This window comes from Drosophila miranda, chromosome 2 (genome assembly GCF_003369915.1).
Source record: "Drosophila miranda strain MSH22 chromosome 2, D.miranda_PacBio2.1, whole genome shotgun sequence".
Classification (NCBI taxonomy): domain Eukaryota; kingdom Metazoa; phylum Arthropoda; class Insecta; order Diptera; family Drosophilidae; genus Drosophila; species Drosophila miranda.
In genome coordinates this window covers 18,312,231-18,333,076 of record NC_046675.1, presented here as the reverse complement: position 1 = coordinate 18,333,076, position 20,846 = coordinate 18,312,231, and the positions used below count along the sequence as shown (strand labels likewise).

Here is a 20,846-nt window from a genome sequence, read left to right as displayed (position 1 = left end):
GTCTAAAAAATGTAAATTTGAGAAAAGATCTTTATTAGTTACGTTTTATCTTCATATCAACATATCATATAAAATTAACAAAATAAGGTATCTCTTTTTTTGTTGAACTTTTTCGTTTAAACCTTTTTTTACAATAAATACAATAAAAGCAAGGATTGAAAACTATTCAATCTTGTAGAAAATTTATTCATCAATGGGATAAAACTATGTGGGCATTGCTGAGAGATTTAGTTAGTCAGCATTATTTAATGGAATATCAAAATTGAGCAATTTCTTTTCGTTTGTTTTGATTGACCTATTTCGCTACTTGTTTTTGTTTGACTTATTTCGCTAAAACCTTTTTTTACGCAAAATGCAATAAAAAAAAGTATTAAGAATACACCAGTTAAATAAAAAATTGATTCATCAATCGTTTAAAATTATGACGGCATGGCTAAATGTTCTATATAGCTAGTAATATTCGTCGGAATATCAAAAACGAGGAATATGTAAAATAGAACTTGAATTCGTCAGTATATTTACGGTATATTTTTTTAAAATGAGGCGTATGTTTCGGTATATTTCTGAGGGTCGGACGGTATATTTTATCGATAAATGCGCGGTCACACTACTCCACTCTTATCAATGGGAAAATGTTGACGCTGCATACGAGAACTGAGAATGACCGATTCGCGGTCTATTTGGATCACGGAAGACTTATTAATGAAGCCTACAGTACTGGAGATGGTGCGAAAAGTACATATCAGCTCAAGGCGGAACTGTTTCAGTTTCAAGCCAAAAGAGCTAACCAGCCGGTTAGCGAACAGAAGAAATCAAAAAAGCGCAAGCGAATACCGGACAGCATACCAGGCGCATCGGATTCACAGACCATCGACGGGTACCTGGATCTCTTGCCCACGCCCGTTGGCTCTGAGTCAATAACGCCTCTATCACGGTGTTGGGAGTCTCCATACATCCTTCCCCAGTTGCACGGAGCCAACCAGAGCGGGCAGATCCAACGCTTTCCAAGCGGAGACGAGGCCAACACCATCTACCTCATACCGGACAGGGCTCGCTTCTACAACCACAATGTAGACCATCTGCCGGCACTATTGCCCCAACTCTTGCCCAGCTACGATCTGATTGTAGTCGATCCTCCGTGGCGCAACAAATACATTCGCCGGCTGAAGCGTTTCAAGCAGGAGCTCGGTTATTCCATGCTAGACAACGACCAACTGGCTCTTCTGCCGCTTTCCAAGCTGACCAATACACGTACCCTTGTGGCCATTTGGTGCACGAATTCAATCCAGCACCAGACTGCTTTGGAAACACAAATTTTGCCTAGCTGGAATCTACGCCTACTCCACAAACTGCGCTGGTACAAACTAAGCACGGACCACAAGCTTATTGGCCCTCTTCAATCAGACCCCACCCAGAAGCAGCCGTATGAAATGCTATATTTGGCCTGTCATGCCGATAGCCACGAGAATTATGGAACGGATATAACAAAAACAGAGATGATCCTCAGCGTTCCCAGTATTGTACACTCTCATAAGCCGCCCCTTTTGCCATGGCTGCGCCAGCATATCAAATTGGACCTCAATCAAGCGGAACCCAATTGTCTAGAGCTTTTTGCACGGTATCTGCAGCCACAGTTTACATCCATTGGATTAGAGGTACATAAATATAATTCCATAAATAACAAGTAAAACGAACTTAACAGAAACTATATTTAAAAAAGGTACTAAAGTTGATGGATGAGCGCCTGTACGAAGCTCGTAGCGAACTATCAAGATCCCCATAGGTCAAGTTTAGGTATGGTATGCCAAGGTATACACTAGTTGTATTGAGTTTTCCTATGACCTCCGCCACTGCTCGTTCATCTTTTGTGCTGGCGGCAGATTATAGACTGTATATAATCTGAACATATCTCCCAAGGTATGTACTTTAAATCGTCATGGACAGTAACTCACTAGCTTAAATGCTGGCTTGGAGTCAGTTGTTGAAATAAGCAAATCATTAAAAATAAACAGTGCTTGATTTTGACAGTTTTATTTGTATACGGATTGTTAATGAGAGAAAATGCAGCGCAAAATTTTGTGTGGGAGACAAGGGGCAATCTGCCTGGGTCTCTTAGCCCAAGATAAATGTTAGACATTTGGGTGTGATTGGTGTGTGTGTGTTTTGTGTGTTAAATTAGATATTACAATTTATTAAGCATTATTAATACACATTGTGTTTGTTCAAAGACTATTCCTGGCCTTGGGCCATGGCGGCCGGATTGGTTGGCTCGTTGCCACCACGCTTCTTTGAGCCGGAAACAATGTCATCAATGCGCAGCAACAAGATGGCTGTTTCCACGGCGGTTTTATAGGTCTGCAGTTTGACGGCCAACGGCTCCCAAATGTTCTTCACGTTCATATCAACAATCTCGCCGGACTCGCCATCAATGCCCCAGGCGCACACACCGTCGCCGGTGTGGGAAGCATGCTTGGCACGCAGGGCGGTGAGAGCGCGAATAGTGTTGGCACCACAGTTTTGGGCCAGGGTACGAGGTATGATCTCCAGGGCATGAGCCACCGCGGTATAGGGCCCCTTAACTTGCTTGCGAGAAAGAAGCTGTGAGGCAGCCATCTCCACAGCGCCACCGCCAGCCACAAGACGCGGCTCCAACACCAGATTGCGAGCAACATTCAAGGCATCTTGGAGATTGCGCTCAGTTTCATTGAGAATATCCTTGCTGGCACCGCGCAACAGTATGGTGCATGCCTTCGGGTCCTTGCACTCCGTGACAAAGGTAAAGTACTCATCGCCAATTTTCTTGATCTCAAAGAGACCGGCTCCAGTTCCAACATCCTGCTCGGTCAGCTCTTCAGTACGGTTGACAATGGTGGCTCCACAGGCCCGGGCAATGCGCAAGTTGTCCGTCTTGCGCAGGCGACGGATGGCAGTGATGCCTGCCTTCAGGAGATAGTGTTGCGCCAGATCCGAAACACCCTTCTCAGTGAAAACAAGATCCGGCTTGACGGCGATGATGTCAGCACAGATGCGCTGGACAAACTCTTCCTCGATCTGCAACATGCGAGTGAAGTCCTGCTCTCCAATGATTTCTACATTGGTCTGACTCTCTCCTTTTTTGTATTCGAGAGAGCAGTCGAGCAGAACGATGCGAGGATTCTCAATATAGCGACGCATTTTAGGATGCGTCACATCCTTGTTGATCATAACGCCCTTCAGAACACACGACTCTTCGATGGCACCACCCGGAATCTTCTCCACCTTGGCATAACTGTCGGGATGAAAATACTCTAAAAATAGACTCCATAAACGAAAATCAAGCCCTTACCGCTTGATGTCCACCTCCAAACGGCCGTTTTCATTAAGCGTAACTGTCTCCACTGCATCCAGTGCAATTTTAACAGCCAGATCCGACCACTTGCCAATGAATTTCGTACCAACACAGGCCTTGACCACTTGAGCCATCTTTGCCTTGTCCTTGACGTCCAACTCCACACTTAGGCCGGACAGCAAGTAACCAACGATGTCTTCGAGGGCCTCACGGTAGGCGCGAATGATCACTGTAGGATGGATTTGCTGCTGAAGGAAAGGCTCGGCGGCGGCCAGCATCTCACCAGCCAGCACAATAACGGAGGTGGTACCATCGCCTACCTCTTCGTCCTGTGTGCGGGCTATTTCAATCATGCTCTTTGCCGCCGGATGCTGAACGGTGATCTCACGGAGTATGGCATTTCCGTCGTTTGTCATTACAATGCCGCCCATGGGATCCATCAGCATTTTCAGCATTGCCTGTGGTCCTAGGCAAGTGCGAATCACATCGGCAATAGCCTAGAAAACAGCAATAATGTCAGCAGATGGCCACCAATGCAGGCGAGGAGCTCTCGACAAATCCAGCCATGTGAGTCACACACGCACACACTTACCTTTCCGGCTTGAATATTCTCCAACTGCACTTTGCGGCCAGATTCGCGTTTTGTGTTTTGACCTACGGACAAAGATTGTAGGCCCTGGCGACTTTAAATTGATTAAAATTCAATACTTACTCAACACGAGTATTGGTTGCTGTCCACCAAACATTTTTTTATATTCTTTAATTTATCTCTACGTGAAAACAAAAGAACTCGTGCTGCTGTCGCTGCCGCTGTTTGAAGAATGAGTGAGGTTATAGACGCCGATGACACACGATTCTAGAAGATTCGATAAATATTTAATTGGAATGTCTAGTTTTACTGATCTTGGCCTCTTCCATAACAATTTGGTAATAATTATAATTTACGCACTTGATATTTTGATTTAAAATCAAAGATATTGTTCAAAGTTTGAGTTTATCGTGGAACAATCGTGTTTCTGTCGATAGATTGAAAAGTGAGTTGGCATCCCAGTAGTTACCAGCTGTGGAGGCAATGAATGCAGACGGTATTTTTTCAGTGGAAATCAGCTATGAAAGAAATTATTTGTACACATACATGATCATTGTAGTCATAATTAAGGATTCCGACTCATCCCGTACAAGCTCCTTTTAATAGAATAAATAAAATATCCTATCGGTATATTGAAGAGAGAGTTGGCATCCTCGTTGTTTATCAGCTGTTGCGGTTTTGTTTATAAATCTTTTGTACACTATAATATACAAAGGGATAAATAAAAACGCCGTGCAAGCCATGGACACAAACAAAATATCATTTGGCTTTATTAAAGTGGCCAAGAAGCCGAACATTTTGCCCAGAAAAGTCGCAAAAGATGAAAACAGAGTGGAGCTCATAAAATGCGTGGAGGGAAAGGAAATCAAGCTGGTCGCGTAAGTGAATACTTTTCTCACAAAAAACCATTTCATTCAAGGGCTTCTGGTTTTTCAGCGAAAGAGCAGAGGCTGCGCCGCTGGTTATACAAATGCAGCGCAATCAAAAGACCTCTTCGGCGCTTGCAAGTTTAATGAAAAGGAGGCAAGTTCTGCTTGGAGAGGATGAGCCAGATCCCGATGAGTCGACATCCGCACCTCAATCAATTGCTGAGGTCACTGCAGCAACTTCGACTGACAGTCTGGAGCAAAGGGCAGCACGTGAATTGCTAGCTGCTGCCCAAGCCAATGGAAGCGAAAATCTGAAGGGGGAGAAGCTCGTCCTGCCTGCCGTAAAGGCGGATGATCTACCCCTAGAAGGTGCCAAAGAAGCCTGCTTAGATGATTATGAATCCATACCCATTCAACAGTTTGGCCTGGCCATGCTGCGTGGCATGGGGTGGGTAGACCCCCCACCCAAGAAAAAAGGATCAGCACCTGTTGACGAGGCGCCATTCCTGCGGCCAAAGGGCATGGGCCTTGGAGCTGACAAGGCACTCAAACCCAAGGCCCTTCTTGTGCAGCCGGAAAATAATGAGGTGCTGGAGATCAAAAAGCAAGCATTTGTCCGCATCCTAGGTGGAAAACAAAAGGATCAATACGGGCAAATAGAGGGATTCGATGACCATGCGGGGCGAGTGATTGTCAAAATGGCAATTGGTGGCAACAAGGAGACATTCAATGAGTTTCTCTGTCAGCCAGTATCCCGAAAGGAGTACTCGGAGTATGGAAAGTGCATAAGTAAGTGAACTCAAGAGAAATCAAAGAAATGAAACCATAACTAAAAATTGAGATTCGAATTTCAGATAGTGCCAAATACAATGAGCTCAAAAAGCAGGAGAACGAACATGGCCAAATCATTGTGAGGCAGGAAAAACCATCGGAAGTCAGAAACAGAGACCGTAGGGAGGAGAGCAAGTCGAATAGGAATGAAGATAGGGAGCGAAAAAGCTTTAAGAAGGAGCATCAGAGATCATTTAAAGATGAAGACCGACGGAGCTGCAAGGATGAAGACCGCAAGTCATTAAAAGCGGAAAATGACAGGTCGGAGAAAGTCGAAAGCAGACCCAACAAGGCGGAGGATCGAAAGCCACAAAAACTGGAGGACCACGGAGAAAGAAAGAAATATATCCAGGACCCGCGAAGCAGCAGTACTTCCACATACAGGCCGAGCACCATACATGAGCGTGAGCGGCGTCGATCACCGAGCCCAAGAAGCAGTCGGAGGCAGAAGAGCAGCTCAGACGAGGCGGACGACACTGGAGAGTCCACGGAAAGTGATTCGGACTCTGCCTACGAACGCAAAAAATACAAAAAAAAGTCTACTAAGAAGTCCAAGAAGCACTCAAAGAAATCTAAGAACAAGCCGTGTCGGGCCAATGACTCCAGCGCGGAAAGCGATGATAGCTTGGAAGATCATCGCCGGCACCCAACGAAGCACAAAAAGAAAACAAAGAAGAGCAAGCATGCCCGATCACGGTCCAGATCGCGGGGACGGGGCAAATAATAGGCTGATTTGATCTATTCATTTGAATTCTTTATTTAATATAGTTAGACGCTTAGGTCTCATTTGTATCTTAGGCGGAATTATCATTAAATTTCAGTTAACTCAAAATAATCACAAAAATGTCTTTTGTTGCGCTTTCTATTTCTCACACCAGTCGCCTCTTAACCAATCTGACAATCTTTTGTTACTAAGAACTTAAAGTGGTAAATATGATGGAGCTACCGCCACGATGGGCTCTTCGAGAGTTTTGGAGATGGATTACTTATAGTTTATGATATAATTAGTTCGTGCGATGCTCCACAGTTCCACATGTTTTTGTTTTGTAAATGCGTATGCGATGTGCTTCATGTGATGGCAAGTTGAAGATGACTTAGGTTTGTTTAATATTTGGTCATATGTGATGGCTGTGTGTGGTGCATAAGTGACGAGGAGGAGCAGCTGCTTAGGTTTCTACTGCAGCTTCCGTTTGCCGCATTGAATTTTCTCGTTGATAATCTTGGAGGCCTTCTTTGTTATGCCCTTGAAGACATGCTTTTCCTGCAGACCAGGCCACATGGCAATGAGAAGAGTGCCCAAGTACATCAACAGAAGATTGTTGACGATGGCTCCAATCCAAGCCAGGGCCAGGAGGAACACGCCTATCATGATCACGAACTGGGGAGGTGAGCGAATCCCAAGATTTAATACGTTTGTGGGAACCAATTGAGTACTCATTTGTGTACTCACCACTGTCGACTTGCGCTCCTTGAATAGATACTCATACCATACGACCAGGTTTGCTTTGATGCTGTACATCTGTCCGCACACATCCTCGAATTTAGCCTCGTGGTCTCCGTCCCAATTGACACCACTAAAGAGCAAGCGGGAAATTGTAGGGAAGACATAGTCCAAAACGATAGTCAGCAGTGCCAGGAGGGACAGCATCGTTATGACCGATAGATCCATGTACCAGAGTACGAGAAAAATAACGCTTATGCTGCCAAATACCACCCCTGGGTAGTAATTTTTCTCCCAGGTGAGAACGCCATAAGCACTCACTATAGGCGTTCGAAAAGGCTCCAAATCATGCTTGAGCTTGTTCAGTGCGCGCTTCTGCAATGTTAAATTTTCATTAAAATTGAGGCGGCGTGTTTTTGGGTAAATTTTTTCCATAATGGCGACGCTATTTACCCCGCCGCATTTCGAGTTCAGCGCATCGACATTTACTAACCTGATCAACCTGCGAAGTTGTCATCTTTGCTGTTCTTTGTTTCGTTTCGACTTGGATTGCAGTTGTAAACGTTAGTTGTTGCCTTTAATAAAGGTGAAAAATCAATTTGTTTAGCGCCAGCCAACGCCAACGCTGTGAAAGCAGTGTTAACAACGCCAAAAGGCAACGTAGTCGAACTTTTCCCGATTACTCGTTCACTACTCGATAGATTTGAAAGTGACTTGAACAAATTTGTGAGCGCAAGCTAAAAAATTGTATTTATTATTTATTTTATTAATTCATAAACTACAACATGAGCTGTCCTGGATTTGGCGAAGTTAATATACCCTCGTCGCGCGCCTTTTGGGACGACTGCGAGGAGGACGAATTTGAGAATGTCGGCCAGGCCGAGAAGTGAGCGATTCTGTACTCTGATCCTGGCATATTCCTTATGAATTACTTTCCGAAACAGGTTGCAGCTAAAGTTCGACGGGGAATCTGGCCTGAATGTAGCCGCTCTGCAGAGTGAGATTCTAGTTGTTGTTGAGGGTCCGAGCGTAACACACTTTGGCAGCTCGGTGCTGCTGAATGGCACCAAACGAATATGCGGAATTCCTCCGAAGACATCTTCGCTGCACTGGAATCCGACATCAAAACAGCTACTGGCCGTTCTCGAAGATGACCTCACAAGCAGTGGGGAGGTCACAGAGCTGCTCTTACCATATGCCAAATTGGCCAAGAAAGCGGTGACCATCACGCTGAAGTCAAAGGTCGACTTTAAGAGCGAGGAAATTCAAAAATATAGTGACGATATAGCCATTGTACGTGGGGTTGGAGTGAACGAGACGGATACGACTGAGCTAGAGGCTCCCAACTTCATAGCCGGTGTGGCGGCGGGCAGTAAGTACACCGAGGAAGCGACGAAGGACCCCAAATTTCTAAGTTCTTGTGTTTATTACAGTTGCCAGCTGGCGAAATCAGGCGGACCTGCCCGTGAGTTCGTTTGTAGTCTACACTGACAAGCTGCCTTTGGACTCCACGGCTGCCCAACCAGTGCTCAAGCTGCTCAAAGCAGTTGGAGTGTCGTGCAGTCCCAGTTACGTGCCGGCTCGCAAGAAGAGCTCTTACTTATATATGTAAACTAATTGCGGTGCAGAAATTTTATTTTTAATGCGGTTTTGGTAGCAACATTTCACAATAATATACAATGATGGACCTGATTTATTTCAATACATCAAACATGCTCAAGTTCAAGTCCCGGCTACGGCTCTCCATGTGAGCCTTGGCGATGGCAATGAATTGCGGGCGCTGGAGCATCGAATAGGCAGGCACTATCAGAGAAGATGCAAGCATATGCAGTTCTTTGTGGCCGCTGCTGAACAAGTCGATGCCCAGCTCCAGGGCACTACCAAAATCGCACTCGTCCACAGCGATAATAGCAGCGTTGGCCACCGGCTGCAGCTTCTCCAGCACAGCTTGCTTGGCAAGGCCATCGCCGAGATCTTTGCGCTCAAATAGTGCTAACATCTTCTTGAGCTCGGCGTCGCTAACAGAGAGAGGACGGTAGCCCAGCTGCGTCTTGCGATCGAAGGGCACCACGATGCCACCTCGGTGGAACGCCTTGGCGACGACGCGTTTGTTGCGCTCTCGTTGCAATCGATCTAGCTGCGCCAGCTCCAATGTGTTTTCCGCCAAATACTTTTGTACTGCCTTTTTGGTGGCGGTCACTTTACCGGTCGTAAAAGGCGTGCCGACAAAGTCGTGCTCCAGATAGTAAAGGAAAGCATCGAATATGTTTCCGGACACAAACTGAAACTCGCAGCCATTGGCCATGTCGTTGCGGGCAATCAATAAGTTTTCCTTATCCTGCGGCACGTCCCTCCAATAGCCGTAGTGAACGCCAGTTCCCCTCCGCACAAAAACCGTCTGGAACTCGGGTGGATCATAGTAAAAGCGCCAATGCCTTAGGTAATCTCCGGGCTCGCCCATCTTGGCACGATGAAAGGTGCCCGACAGAAACTCAAACGGGCCCACCAGCTGCAACTGAAACACAGTCTCGAGGTGTTCGACGGCAGCGCGATTGGACTTCGAGGAGTCTTGTGTCAGGGTATTGATGAACTTCCAGAATTCGTAGAATTCAGGCGGCATTTCGACGAGGAATTTGTGCCTAATGAACTCGTTGGACTCACACAGGGTATCGTACTCCTGCTGCACTGACAATCGGATGCGCTTCTCAAGGATTTCCATGTAATTTTTTCCAGATATGTTGCTCATGGCCTCCCTGTGCAATTCGGCTGTCTCCGACTCGAAGGTGCCTTTCGCTTCCCCATGACTCTTTTCCATATTCTGGCTCTCTCCACTGGAATTGCTTGTGTTGGGCGCGACAGCCTTTTCCTCCCCGCAGGACGCTTCCTTTCTTTTTGGCGCAAGTTTTACTACTTCTGCTTTGTCTTGCCCGTCATCTGTTTTGGCTGGGTGGTTGTACTTGGCGAGATGGGCAGCATTGCGTTGATAGCACTTTTCTCCGTATTTGCAGTCCTCTTTTGGCATTTTCAGTTTAAGATAATAAATGATTCAACAGTTGGTGTAAACAAAAGAATAACAAACAAACTTTTCTGTGCAAAAAAGATATTTTTCAGTGAAGCAGTTCACGTGTTGAAAAACGTCAATGTTTCTGTCTATTTTTTGACGGTCTGGCAACATCCGATGATTTGGATTTGGTTTGGTTTTAATATTGTAGTTCATTCAATGAATACAAACTGCGAAAACATCGAAGAAATTTTGATGGTTGGATTGTTAGTAGAGCTACAGGTATATATGGGCAGGCGTTTTATAATAAAACACAATCTAAAAATAGAATAAGCAACTAATCCTCGACAGCACACATGACCGAGTATACGCACTCCTCCTTGTTGATCAAGTGACATGTTTTGTTCACCAGGGACATCAACTGATTGACATCGGTTGCCCAGTTGTTCAGGATGTCGGAGGCACTCTTCTTCGTGGTGAAATAGATAATACCAGCCGGGCGATCGATCTTCACGCGAATTGTGTCGCTGTTGGCCAGCTTGGACAGATATTCTTCACAGCGGCTGGCGGGCAGATTGAGGAGCTCACTCATGCGCGCTATGTGAAGCCGGGAGTAGTACATAGCAATAATGCGAATATTCTGAAACAAAATGTATACGATTATTATCAAGAAATGGGGCAGCTTTCCAGTCCATATCAGCTTACATGCTCTATTAGACGATCCTTGAGCTCGGCAATGCACTTTTTTCCATGCTTGGTGGCGTCCTTGAACATATCGTTCTCGGCCAACACAAAACCAAAGTCGGTGTTAAATGTATCGAAGTCAATCAGCTCCTTCGACATGAACAGGCGCAGAATTTCCCTAAAACAAAAATTTAAACTCAAATCTGTGACTAATTTGCTGTTTCCTTTCATACTTGTAGACGGGCACATCCTCCAGTTTCTTGTTTTTGGACAAGTGGGCCATCATGTCGCTTTGTTCGTTGTCGAACGGGGCCAGGACACAATAGATTACAGCACAGACTAGCTTATCCGTCAGCTCCTTTTTCTGCGATTCAGTCAGTTCGACCTCGACTTCCGGCTCTGCTGCGGCCTCAGTCTTCTTCTCCTTTTCATCATCGTCCTTCTTCTTCTTATCATCTAGTTTCTTCTTGTCATCCGTGGCAGAGTCGACGGGTGTAAGGGCAGCTTTTTTACGCGACGGCTCTGCAATAGCCTGGTAGTGACGCGAGGTGTTGAGAAAAGATGTATCGCGATTCAGTTGAATCATTAAGTTGTAGAACTTTAGCTTGAGATCATGCTGAGCCGGATCGTCAAAGAACTTAATGCTGATCTTCTTGGCTATGATTTGAGTCGACACATTGTCCTCCTTCAGTAGACAGAGACGCATTTGCTCCAAAATGAGCTCAACCTTCTCACGCTTGTCCATGGAACCGTACGTCTCTACCTGCAGCTCTTCCATAACAGACGCTGCCGCTGCGACGTCGCCATCGGCCTCCTTGATGTCGGCCAAGGTTTTGGTGAGTCGAGCACGCTCTATTTCCACATAGATCTTCCCCTCAGTGACCGAACGTAGTGTATCTATCAGCTTGAGCTTGGTCTCCTTATTGGGCGTTTTGTCAACGTACGTGCAGCACTCCTGGATCATCTTCACGACAGCCTGCTTAAGCTGGGAGCGCCTACGCACCAGAAGGGTGACGTACTCATTTAGGGCATTCCAGTTTGACGCATCGAAGCATATCTGGCAAATCGCGACAAGGACGCGCGAGCACGACACCATGTCAGCGCCAAGACGCGTCTGTTTCTCCAGTTGCAGCATCATCTCGATGGCTTCGTGAAAGGCGTCGGGATTCTTTTTGGCCAGCTCCTTTGCCAGAGGAATTTTCTCATTGCAGGCAGGCTCATAGTCCACCTCCATTTTAGTGATGCGGCCGCCATCGAACAAGTAGGTATCCATTATGAACTAACAACAATCAAATCAAATCAATCATTCAATTCAATGCGCATCTCGAGGCGGAGGCGCTCTGCTTCGGTCTTCGGTCGCTATGACGAGGCATTTTTGTTACTTACCTCTTTTTCTGCTGTTATTCCGCAAAGATCAGATCAAGGTAGTTTGTAATGGGGAAAATGCTAATAATCCAACAAGTTGGTGCTAAGCTTTCACGTTTCCTCCTTCTGGATGTTGTTTAAAACACAAGTGCCGCTTTTTGTGATTAATTATTATTTTACTGCATAAATTCTGCTTACAAATGCTGTGTTAGAGGTGTCAAACCATCGACGGTAATATCGATAGTAACGATGTTTTAAATAATTCCATTCACAACTATCGAGTGGCGCGCGAGTTTCCAGGAGACTATGATTTTTAAATATAAATCAAATGGAAATAGTTTTTTTTAATGACATTTCTCTTTGTATGGAATAACAAACAAATATTAGACAAAATACGATTCAATTTCATTGATAATTGATAAGTGATAATGAAAAAGCGAGTGGTAAGTTGTGCAACACTTATTGCGCCTATTTCGTTTTTAACACTGTAAATTATTTGGCTTCGGTCTTTTGTTACCGCGAAAAATTTTGCTAACTAACAGAACCGAAAGCGTTTGCTATTTCGACGCTACAGCTATCAGCACATTTTGCGGCTCAATTTTAGACTCGGCCAACGCAGACCGCCCAGGTCAGTGAAAAAAGCAAGAATGGCTCAAATCCAAGAATACCAGGAGTATTTGCTGGACGCCCTCGAGGTGGTCGACTTCAAGTTGAGTAAGTGGTTTACAATTCACCTTAATCTTCTACTGCAATACGTCTGTTTCTAGTACGCGATAAGGCGGACATCAACAACGATGCTTTGATTTTCCACCCCATTATGGCTCATCAGATATTTGGCGAGACTGAGACAATTTTCGGATATCAAGATCTGCACGTGCGCGTATTCTATACGGCGGGACCGTTGCACATTTACTTGGGCGTGGAGTATGGGACTCGTGTCAACGAAGTGTCTGCCGGTGAAATGAATGCAGACGATGTGGTCGGAACCATTGCACATAGTTTGCCAGACGGCTGCTACTTCATCAACCTAGACGAGTTTCTGAAGACGCTGGACAAGGCAGACAAGTTCCAGCCCTTAGGCGAGAAGATCGGCGAGTACACACGGCCCTCTGATGACGGCAGTGAGAGGCTATTCGAGTTCTATCAGTGCGACTACAAAGTTCCATCTTTCTTGAAATTCTTTGCGCGCCTGCAAACTTTCATACTGTGGTTCGTGGACGCTGCCTCCTACATAGACACTGATGACGCCCAATGGTGCTACTTTGTTTGGTAATAAGGGAGGGCTTTACTATTTTTTATTGTATGTTCCAAACGACTTTCTTCCAGCTATGAAAAGTATAAGAACGGCGATGGCCAGTATCAGTATGCCACAGCTGGCTACACAACCGTGTACGAGTACTATGCCTATCCGCAGAACAAGCGGCCACGGATTAGCCAAATGATGATATTGCCCCCCTTCCAGAAGCTGGGTCTGGCCACCCAACTAGTCGAGACTATATACAAGTACTACCAGTCGCAGAAGAACGTGGTGGACATCACTGTAGAAGATCCCTCGGAGGACTTTCAGCGGCTGCGAAATTTTGTAGATGCGCGCTTCTGCAAGGAACTGAAGTCATTTGCCCGCAACGAGATCGTCAAGGGCTTCAGCAAGGAAATGGTGAGGGAGGCTCGCGAAACTCTTAAACTAAATCCGCGACAGGTGCGAAAAGTATACGAGCTGCTACGCCTGTACTACACCAATGTGAATGATGACAAGGAGTACAGAAGCTATCGTCTGGAGGTAAAGAAACGCCTTAATGCAGTTTACTATAAGCAGATCAAGGACCTTAAGAAAATGGAGCGCCACAAGATGGACACGGAAATGCTGCGAGCTCGATTGCCCAACATGAAGCAGCGCATGGAACAGCTTCAGGAAGAGTACGCCGTGGTCGAGGAGGGCTACAAGAACACGCTTGCCAAGCTAAAGGCCTAAAAGAAGGAATGGATCCAATTGGTGTCGAGTAATTTATTTTTTGTTCTAAATATGTTGATTACAAAATACATTTTGTTGCTATAAGCCTTCTGTAGGATTCTGTCGAATAAATATTAAAAATTACATACGTCCTTTATATGTATATATTTGTGCATCAGATTACCATGTGCGCATAGGGTTTGTGGCTGAGGGCTGAGAGCTAAGAGCTGAGAGTGGGGCACTTGAGCAATTAAGCGTATACAAAATAATTATACATAGCTAACGCTTATTGTTTATACAGAATTAATAAACAGTATTGCAATTGTAGGTTGGGCTGGAAGTACGCAAGGGGGAATACAATCATAGAGAGGGAGAGTGCTGTAGCAGCAACCCGTACAACTAGCAGGACCCGTACTCCTCCATCCACTTCTCGAAGCGTGCTACATCCTCGGCCGAAACGGACTTCTTGGTGCGCTGTCGCGCGTCCTGGAAGTCCTGCAGCGTGATTGGTAGATCCACGTCCTCGCGGCGTATCTGCTTAATCTCTTCCGGAGTTCGTCCCGAAATGAGTCGACGCATGGCCATCATGGACGCGTCGCGGCACACGTTGCTGATGTCCGATCCGGAGTACCCCTGCAGCTCCTCCCCGATCATGGACGTGTTGATGTTAGGGGAAAGGCAGACATCCTTCAGGCACAACTTCAGCAGTGCCGAGCGCGTTTCCTCTGTCAGGGGAGTCAGTGGGAACTTACAGTTGACTTGATGAGGAACAGGACCACCTCAGGCACTTACCGTTCGGCAGAGGGATATATATCCGCTTCTCGAAGCGTCTCCTGAAGGCCTCGTCGATATCCCAGGGATGATTTGTGGCTGCCAGAACCATGATGACTTTCTCCTCCTGCATGCTCGCATTGAGACCATCCATTTGTATGAGCAGCTCCGCCTTGAACCGCCGGCTGGCCTCGTGCTCTGAGTCGCTGCCCCGCGATGCGCAGAGTGCATCGATTTCGTCAATGAAAATCGTGCTCGGCGCATAGAAGCGCGCCATTTCAAAGAGCAGACGCACTAGCTTTTCGCTCTCCCCGCGGTACTTGGATGTGAGTGTGGAGGAAGACACGTTGAAGAAGGTGGTTCCACACTCCGTGGCCACTGCTTTAGCCAGCATGGTCTTGCCAGTGCCCGGCGGACCCACCATGAGAACGCCCCGCCACGGCCTTCGAATTCCCTTAAAGAACTCCGGCATGATTACGGGAAGTACTACCGCCTCCTGCAATTGAACGCCGTGGACCGTACATCATCAGTGATTGGACAGAAGGTTGAAGGTAAATAAAGAAGCAATAGATTAACCTGCAAGATGGTCTTGGCCTCGTTTAGGCCAGCCACGTGGGTCCACTTAATGCAGGGGTGGCGCTGCAGGATGTCCTTCTCCAAAGTGTCCACCAAGCGCCCTTCGTAGCCCAGTGGCGAGAATTGCTTGGCCTTGGTCTTCGGGGACCACTTGGGTGTGTTGTGCGTGGTGGAGACTGATTGTGCCTGAGAGTTGTCCTCCAAGGACGTGGTGGCATCCTGGTCGTCGGAGTTCGAGTTCTCGTCAAGCGAGTTCTTCTTCATCGGCTTGTGCTTGAGCGTCATTTGTGCGTTTGTGCTTTGTTTGCGGGCCCGCAGGCGCTCTACGGATCGACTCTTGCGCACGGCAGCAGTCAGAGCTGCAGCCCGCCCTGGCCGTCCAAACCGCATTGCTCCCACACTGGGGGCGCCTGAGGGTCCATTTCCCACCAAGCCTACTCCCACATTCGCGGCACTGCCATGGTGGCTCTGACTGAGACCCTGGCTGTTGCTGTTGCTGTTGCTGTTCGCATTGCTGTTGATGGAAGGCAATGTGGGCTGGAGCTCTGGGTCGCGGCGCCGCAGCGATGAGACCCAGCGGTTGTCTTGCTGCTGGGAGGGGAAAGGCATTGACGGCTGATTGGAGCGTGGCTGGGGGGCAACTTCTGCGGCGGACACTGGGTTTTATCAATGAGGTAAGGATATTTTCCCTCTTGGAGCACTCACCTTGTGTGGGCAGACGGTTGCTCCGCAATGGAGCAGGTTCGCCGATTCCAAGCCCGGCAGGAGCATTGGCTCCCAAATTGTTGACCGGCCTGTGCTGGCGGGCGGCTGGTGTCGCGTGTCCGCTCTCCACTGTAGTCTTCTTGACGGTATTGGAGGAGCGTGAGGGTCGGCTGGTCGCTGTTATCTTGGTGAAGCCGAATGGCGACAGTGAGTCCAGTATTAACGTGTCCATCATTCGGGCCACATGCGACAGGCTTGTGGGGGGTGTGGATGAGCTGCAAGTGTAGAAAGTACGCTAAAGTTGATGGTTATGCCATATCATGTGTCTCCAAGGTCTACAGCCCGAAAATACCCCTCCACCGCTTAAAATACGAATCACTTACATCGATCACTATACATACATATAGTAAAAATACCTTAATATTAATGGTGAAAATTTAATTAAATAATCAATGATTGAACATATGTATGTGCATATCTGCATTCTCCTTTGCACACCCATGGTGAAACGAGTAAATGCTAACACTAACAAACGGGCTGACAGGGTCGAGTGCCAGGTCATTTCTATCCCTACCAAAGACTCTTTTCCGCAGCAGAACTGAGAACCCCCATGTGTCTTACTTTTGTTGGGAACCACCATTTCTTTTTTGTTTATAACCCATAAGTTTTAAGCTTGATCCTGGGCTCTTGCCATTCAACTTGGCCGTGTCGCAAAGGTCGTTTGCTTATCAACCGCTTACAGCAGTGGTGGCAGGTCCTTTGCGTGTCCTGTTATGTGCATACATACACACATTTTCTATATTCCTTGTGTCTGGCCAAGTCTGGCCAAACAGCCTGTCTAATATTAGCTAGTCCTTTCCCTCTCACCTTCACTGACAAAGCTTAGGAATTTCCAGGAGGCGACGAGTTAGTGCGGGGGCCCAGCACAAGCCATATGCAGAACAGTCAGCCGCTAGCAGTTGGCTGGATGGAGGGTTCAATAAACTTGTTGGCTGCCTCTCCACACAGGTTATTGACGTGCCGGCGACAATTGTTAACTTTTTATTCGCATTTGGGGCTGCGCGCCTCTTGCTATTTGCATGCGTCATGCGGAGTCATTAAACCTCTTACATACCATACCATACCAACATTGTAGAGCAAGTTTTTAGAGCTACCATCTATCTGGGAAGTATACCACAGTATTCTTTGTACGGCTAATTGAGTTGGCCGCAGCATTGCCCTGCCATAACTCTTGTTTCTGCCGCCTGCCGCCTGCCTCCGCATCCGTTTCATATTTATTGTGCGCTGTACTCGTTCAAATTTGGGTTAATGTTTCCTATGCGCTCGCCTACGATTTCCGGCTGGGCAGCGGAATGGGCAGCGATCCACTGATTAGCAGCGACTAAATAGGTCATCTCGGACCCCGATTGATTTGCGTTTATTTTTTCCTACTCCCATACCTAAGGACATACATACATATGTATACATATATTGTATTTGAAAAGAGCACATGGCTTTGAAAACTGTTACAAGGCCGACACTGGAATTGAAAATTCGCAAACACTGGCCCTTCGATGATGGCGGAGGCCGGAGTCTAGTCTTAGTTTGTGACGTTCTCTTTAAGATTCGTGTCACCAGAGCTAATTATGCTAATTCCTACCAAGCAAAAGCCATTCTTTGGCCTATGCAAATTACAGTCAGCAATGGCAATTATGACTGGCATAATATGTTAGAAAGCCTGAAGGAAACTTAAGGATGGTGCGGGGTCACACGGTGCATTATGTCGGCGTTCTTGGAAATAGCGTTGTTAAGCGAATGACACTAATGTAATAAATATCAAATGGTTCGGGCTTCAATGTAAAACCAATTTTAAATGACTACCGGCTTATGTACAATTGGAGATCTTGGGAATGGGATGATTAGTCATTAAATGAATCGAAAGGTATCTATCATTGGTTACAACATCTGACTTTAAGATTCATAAGGTACTAAAGTATAAGGAAGGAAGTTAGTTTGTCTACTAAATCTTATAGTAGATTATTGCATGGTTTTTGGTATGTAGGGTATGTATGTGGTAGTTTCATGGTTTCGTCCTCCTTACCACTGGTGCAGATCCCATAGCGAATGATATGGTGTGTGTCTGTAGGCAGAAACGAATGGTACGGCCACCTCGTACTCCACCTGCAGATTGGGTGGCGATTGTGGACGAAGAGCCAAGGTAGAGCGCTCAAGGGCTGGATTGGAGCTGGTCAGAGAACGCTGGCGCATGAAAGGATGCTGCTGCTGCTGCTGCTGTTGGTGTTGGTGGTAATGATTCGATTGGACCCCTCGGGAATTATTGTTCAACAGCTGGGCAACACCGCCGGCGGGAGCCGTCGAGGTCTGCCCCATGCCGAACCAGTTCTGGGTACTTGTGTTGAACATATCGCAGTCGATCGATCGGTCGGACGATCGGTCGGACGGATAAAAGAAACTTTACTTCAAATTTAAAGACACACTCGTGTAAGAAAACGATTCATAAAAATGGATTCCCTGACAGTATTTTCTGAGCCGGGACAGCCGAAAAAACCGCACCGAAGGCAACAAAAAGTATTCGGGTCGCGAGCCAAGGCGTCCACCTGACGACTCAAGGGCTGTGCACCAACTGACCACGGAACTGGACGACGCGTCCACAACAAACAGGACCAACGGCGACGACGCTGCTCGAAAGCACGGCGGGTAGTTTTGGATGAGTGTGTGTGTGAATCCGAATTGAGGTTAAAGGAAGTATTGCCTGGGCGCTGCTTGGGGGCGGTTTCAATCATACATATTCCCACGGATAGGGTATAATAACTTTAAGGAAATAAAGCTGGACAACATACATAGATTAGATCGATTGGCTCCTTTAATGCTATTGCAACGGTTTCGAACAGAGTTTAACTAGTATTCCTTCTCGCTTTACATAATTATAATTAAATTCAGTTTAAAAATTGGTTTGAAAAATTGTCAAATTCGACTGGGTTTCAAGCGAATCTTGCATGGATTGCACTCTAAAATATCGGCAAATAATTTGAAAGGAAATTCAATATTCGATGTGTTTTGTTGGTTGTATTACTCAACGCCTGGCGGACAGTGGTCAATGCACGCTACGGCCAAGCTACCGTCAGCTCAAGCTGGATATTCCATCGATTTCCGTGAAAGCAAGGCGCTACACAAAAGAAGGTGGCATGTGTGTGTATTTACCCACTCAAGTAGGAACGAGTTCTTAATAATTTGCCGGCAATGTAATTTAATGGCTGGCTGGCATGCCGGGTCTCGGTCTCGAGCTGCAATCGGAGAAGCTAAAGAATAGCATACATTCGAGAGCAGCGAAAGCGGTTCTTCTGAAGTGCTCCGTCAACGGTATGAGTCTCAGTAAACGATACCGAAGGTCGCTACGGACACATACTCATAACAACACGGCTATATCTATATCTGTAGGAGCATGCGAAATCAGCTGCAGCCGAGATAAAAATCGATGCCATAACATACGCACTCAGAAGTCCGCGAAGTCAAGGAATAGACCGGCACGCCCGTGGCAGAGCTCCACCTCCACCTCCATCTGCTCCCCCATCCGTGCTGTGTGCTGTGGTCCCCCTGCTCACTTACCTGGCAGGACTCATCACGGGCAGGTAGGACGTGCAGTCTACGGTCCGGATGGTCGTGTTTCCACGCAGCACAATTTTCTCGCGGGTCGTCCTCCTATAGGTCGTCTCCTCGCCGCGCATCTTAGTTTTTCGATATTTCTTAACTTTTAAGCAATTTGGAATTTTCGTCACAATTTCAAAAAAGAAAAAACCAAAAATATTCTTGTTTACTTTGATCCAAAATGGTGAGTCGTGTGTTGGAAAATTTTCTATATGCTCTTCTCACAGTCAGCCGAATAATAAGGACTGAGAGCGCGAGCGAGTGGGATGGATGCTGTGAAAAAGCTCTGACGGCTCTCTCCTGTTCAGTAATCGCATAGCTTTTTCTCTCTTCTTGCCTTTTCCTACCCCAGTCTCTCCCGGAGTGGCCAACAATTGCGCAATTTTCGACAACAACGCGACGAGGACGATTACGAGGCTGTTGCTGTGGCTTTCCTCCACTCGCATCAATGCACAAATGGTCACTAAAACGTCGGACTGTTGTGGCCAGTTTCGACCACATTGCAACGGTAGCACTAAGGGGTTGATATGATATGCTTGTGTGTTGGGGTATTTGGTTTGGGAAAGCCACCAAAAAATATTGCCTGTAAAGCAGTAGAATAATAAATTAAATTCTAAATTTTGTATAGCAATACTTGTGATTATTTTCTGTATTTTTTGCTTGCGCGATCAGAGAATTCTTAGGTACGATTTTGTTCGGAATGAGATAGGGACTTGGCGGATAAGTTTCCTCTGCTCCATACTGGCTTGGGTATATTCTAGTATATCAAGTGATTTTAAATTCTTCAGTAAGAGGTGATCTTTAGTTCCCTTCTATCAGCCAGGGATGCTCGTTTTTTTTTGGATAAAGTAATTTATAACAGACCAATCAGAAAATCAAATTGATTGAGCTTGGCTTTTGGAGGATATTTTCTGATTCAAACGTACGATGGAATGAAAATTTAAATTGGCAATTGAAGATAATTGTTTTCTTAAAAAACTCTTGTACCGATTGTCACATAAAGAAGACGAGGTGTGTTTTTTAACCCACTCAGAAGAACAAATATATATGCATTTTTATTGAGACATTTTTAAAAAACTACCTAAAAAGT

At 46.3% G+C, this 20,846-nt stretch overlaps 9 protein-coding genes and 1 long non-coding RNA gene across 13 annotated transcripts; 5 read left to right on the top strand and 5 right to left on the bottom strand.

The window, feature by feature from the left end:
- The first annotated feature begins 610 nt into the window (after positions 1-610).
- LOC108155142 (N(6)-adenine-specific DNA methyltransferase METTL4) lies at positions 611-2,033 on the top strand. The gene is made up of 2 exons (XM_017285796.2): positions 611-1,655; positions 1,721-2,033. Exons 1-2 carry the CDS (start codon positions 633-635, stop codon positions 1,781-1,783), a joined length of 1,086 nt encoding a protein of 361 aa, XP_017141285.1. The 5' UTR covers positions 611-632; the 3' UTR covers positions 1,784-2,033.
- Positions 2,016-4,369, bottom strand: LOC108155136 (T-complex protein 1 subunit gamma). The gene is made up of 5 exons (XM_017285790.2): positions 4,278-4,369; positions 4,041-4,184; positions 3,921-3,982; positions 3,326-3,825; positions 2,016-3,268 (listed from the first exon to the last, which is right to left on the bottom strand). Exons 2-5 carry the CDS (start codon positions 4,072-4,074, stop codon positions 2,230-2,232), a joined length of 1,635 nt encoding a protein of 544 aa, XP_017141279.1. The 5' UTR covers positions 4,075-4,184; positions 4,278-4,369; the 3' UTR covers positions 2,016-2,229.
- Positions 4,370-4,397: 28 nt separating this feature from the next.
- On the top strand, positions 4,398-6,452 carry LOC108155137 (G-patch domain and KOW motifs-containing protein). Its single transcript, XM_017285791.2, has 3 exons — positions 4,398-4,795; positions 4,854-5,575; positions 5,641-6,452. Exons 1-3 carry the CDS (start codon positions 4,659-4,661, stop codon positions 6,339-6,341), a joined length of 1,560 nt encoding a protein of 519 aa, XP_017141280.1. The 5' UTR covers positions 4,398-4,658; the 3' UTR covers positions 6,342-6,452.
- An 11-nt stretch (positions 6,453-6,463) lies between these two features.
- On the bottom strand, positions 6,464-7,692 carry LOC108155144 (ARL-6-interacting protein 1 homolog). Its single transcript, XM_017285798.2, has 3 exons — positions 7,552-7,692; positions 7,068-7,433; positions 6,464-6,995 (listed from the first exon to the last, which is right to left on the bottom strand). Exons 1-3 carry the CDS (start codon positions 7,573-7,575, stop codon positions 6,792-6,794), a joined length of 594 nt encoding a protein of 197 aa, XP_017141287.1. The 5' UTR covers positions 7,576-7,692; the 3' UTR covers positions 6,464-6,791.
- A 54-nt stretch (positions 7,693-7,746) lies between these two features.
- Positions 7,747-8,762, top strand: LOC108155143. The gene is made up of 3 exons (XM_017285797.2): positions 7,747-7,944; positions 8,003-8,430; positions 8,492-8,762. The coding sequence occupies exons 1-3, from the start codon at positions 7,844-7,846 to the stop codon at positions 8,668-8,670; spliced, it is 708 nt and encodes a 235-aa protein (XP_017141286.1). The 5' UTR covers positions 7,747-7,843; the 3' UTR covers positions 8,671-8,762.
- On the bottom strand, positions 8,666-10,098 carry LOC108155140 (histone PARylation factor 1-like). Its single transcript, XM_017285793.2, has one exon. It carries the CDS (start codon positions 10,078-10,080, stop codon positions 8,752-8,754), a length of 1,329 nt encoding a protein of 442 aa, XP_017141282.1. The 5' UTR covers positions 10,081-10,098; the 3' UTR covers positions 8,666-8,751.
- A 142-nt stretch (positions 10,099-10,240) lies between these two features.
- On the bottom strand, positions 10,241-12,346 carry LOC108155139 (26S proteasome non-ATPase regulatory subunit 12). The gene is made up of 4 exons (XM_017285792.2): positions 12,130-12,346; positions 10,977-12,022; positions 10,765-10,921; positions 10,241-10,699 (listed from the first exon to the last, which is right to left on the bottom strand). Exons 2-4 carry the CDS (start codon positions 12,014-12,016, stop codon positions 10,397-10,399), a joined length of 1,500 nt encoding a protein of 499 aa, XP_017141281.1. The 5' UTR covers positions 12,017-12,022; positions 12,130-12,346; the 3' UTR covers positions 10,241-10,396.
- Positions 12,347-12,591: 245 nt separating this feature from the next.
- Positions 12,592-14,203, top strand: LOC108155141 (histone acetyltransferase type B catalytic subunit). Its single transcript, XM_017285794.2, has 3 exons — positions 12,592-12,822; positions 12,876-13,377; positions 13,435-14,203. The coding sequence occupies exons 1-3, from the start codon at positions 12,756-12,758 to the stop codon at positions 14,078-14,080; spliced, it is 1,215 nt and encodes a 404-aa protein (XP_017141283.1). The 5' UTR covers positions 12,592-12,755; the 3' UTR covers positions 14,081-14,203.
- Positions 14,101-19,968, bottom strand: LOC108155135 (katanin p60 ATPase-containing subunit A1). 4 transcript variants are annotated; one of them, XM_017285788.2, is made up of 5 exons: positions 19,718-19,968; positions 16,112-16,386; positions 15,407-16,062; positions 14,852-15,326; positions 14,101-14,784 (listed from the first exon to the last, which is right to left on the bottom strand). In XM_017285788.2, exons 1-5 carry the CDS (start codon positions 19,834-19,836, stop codon positions 14,459-14,461), a joined length of 1,851 nt encoding a protein of 616 aa, XP_017141277.1. In that variant the 5' UTR covers positions 19,837-19,968; the 3' UTR covers positions 14,101-14,458. The 4 variants fall into 4 exon arrangements, with proteins under 4 accessions (XP_017141277.1, XP_017141278.1, XP_017141275.1 ...); XM_017285789.2 differs by having other exon boundaries at positions 15,407-16,050; positions 19,718-19,964; XM_017285786.2 differs by lacking the exon at positions 19,718-19,968 and adding an exon at positions 18,192-18,603.
- LOC117187063 lies at positions 19,848-20,381 on the top strand. The gene is made up of 2 exons (XR_004471851.1): positions 19,848-19,940; positions 20,109-20,381. It is a non-coding gene; the product is annotated as an uncharacterized LOC117187063 (long non-coding RNA).
- Positions 20,382-20,846: the final 465 nt, after the last annotated feature.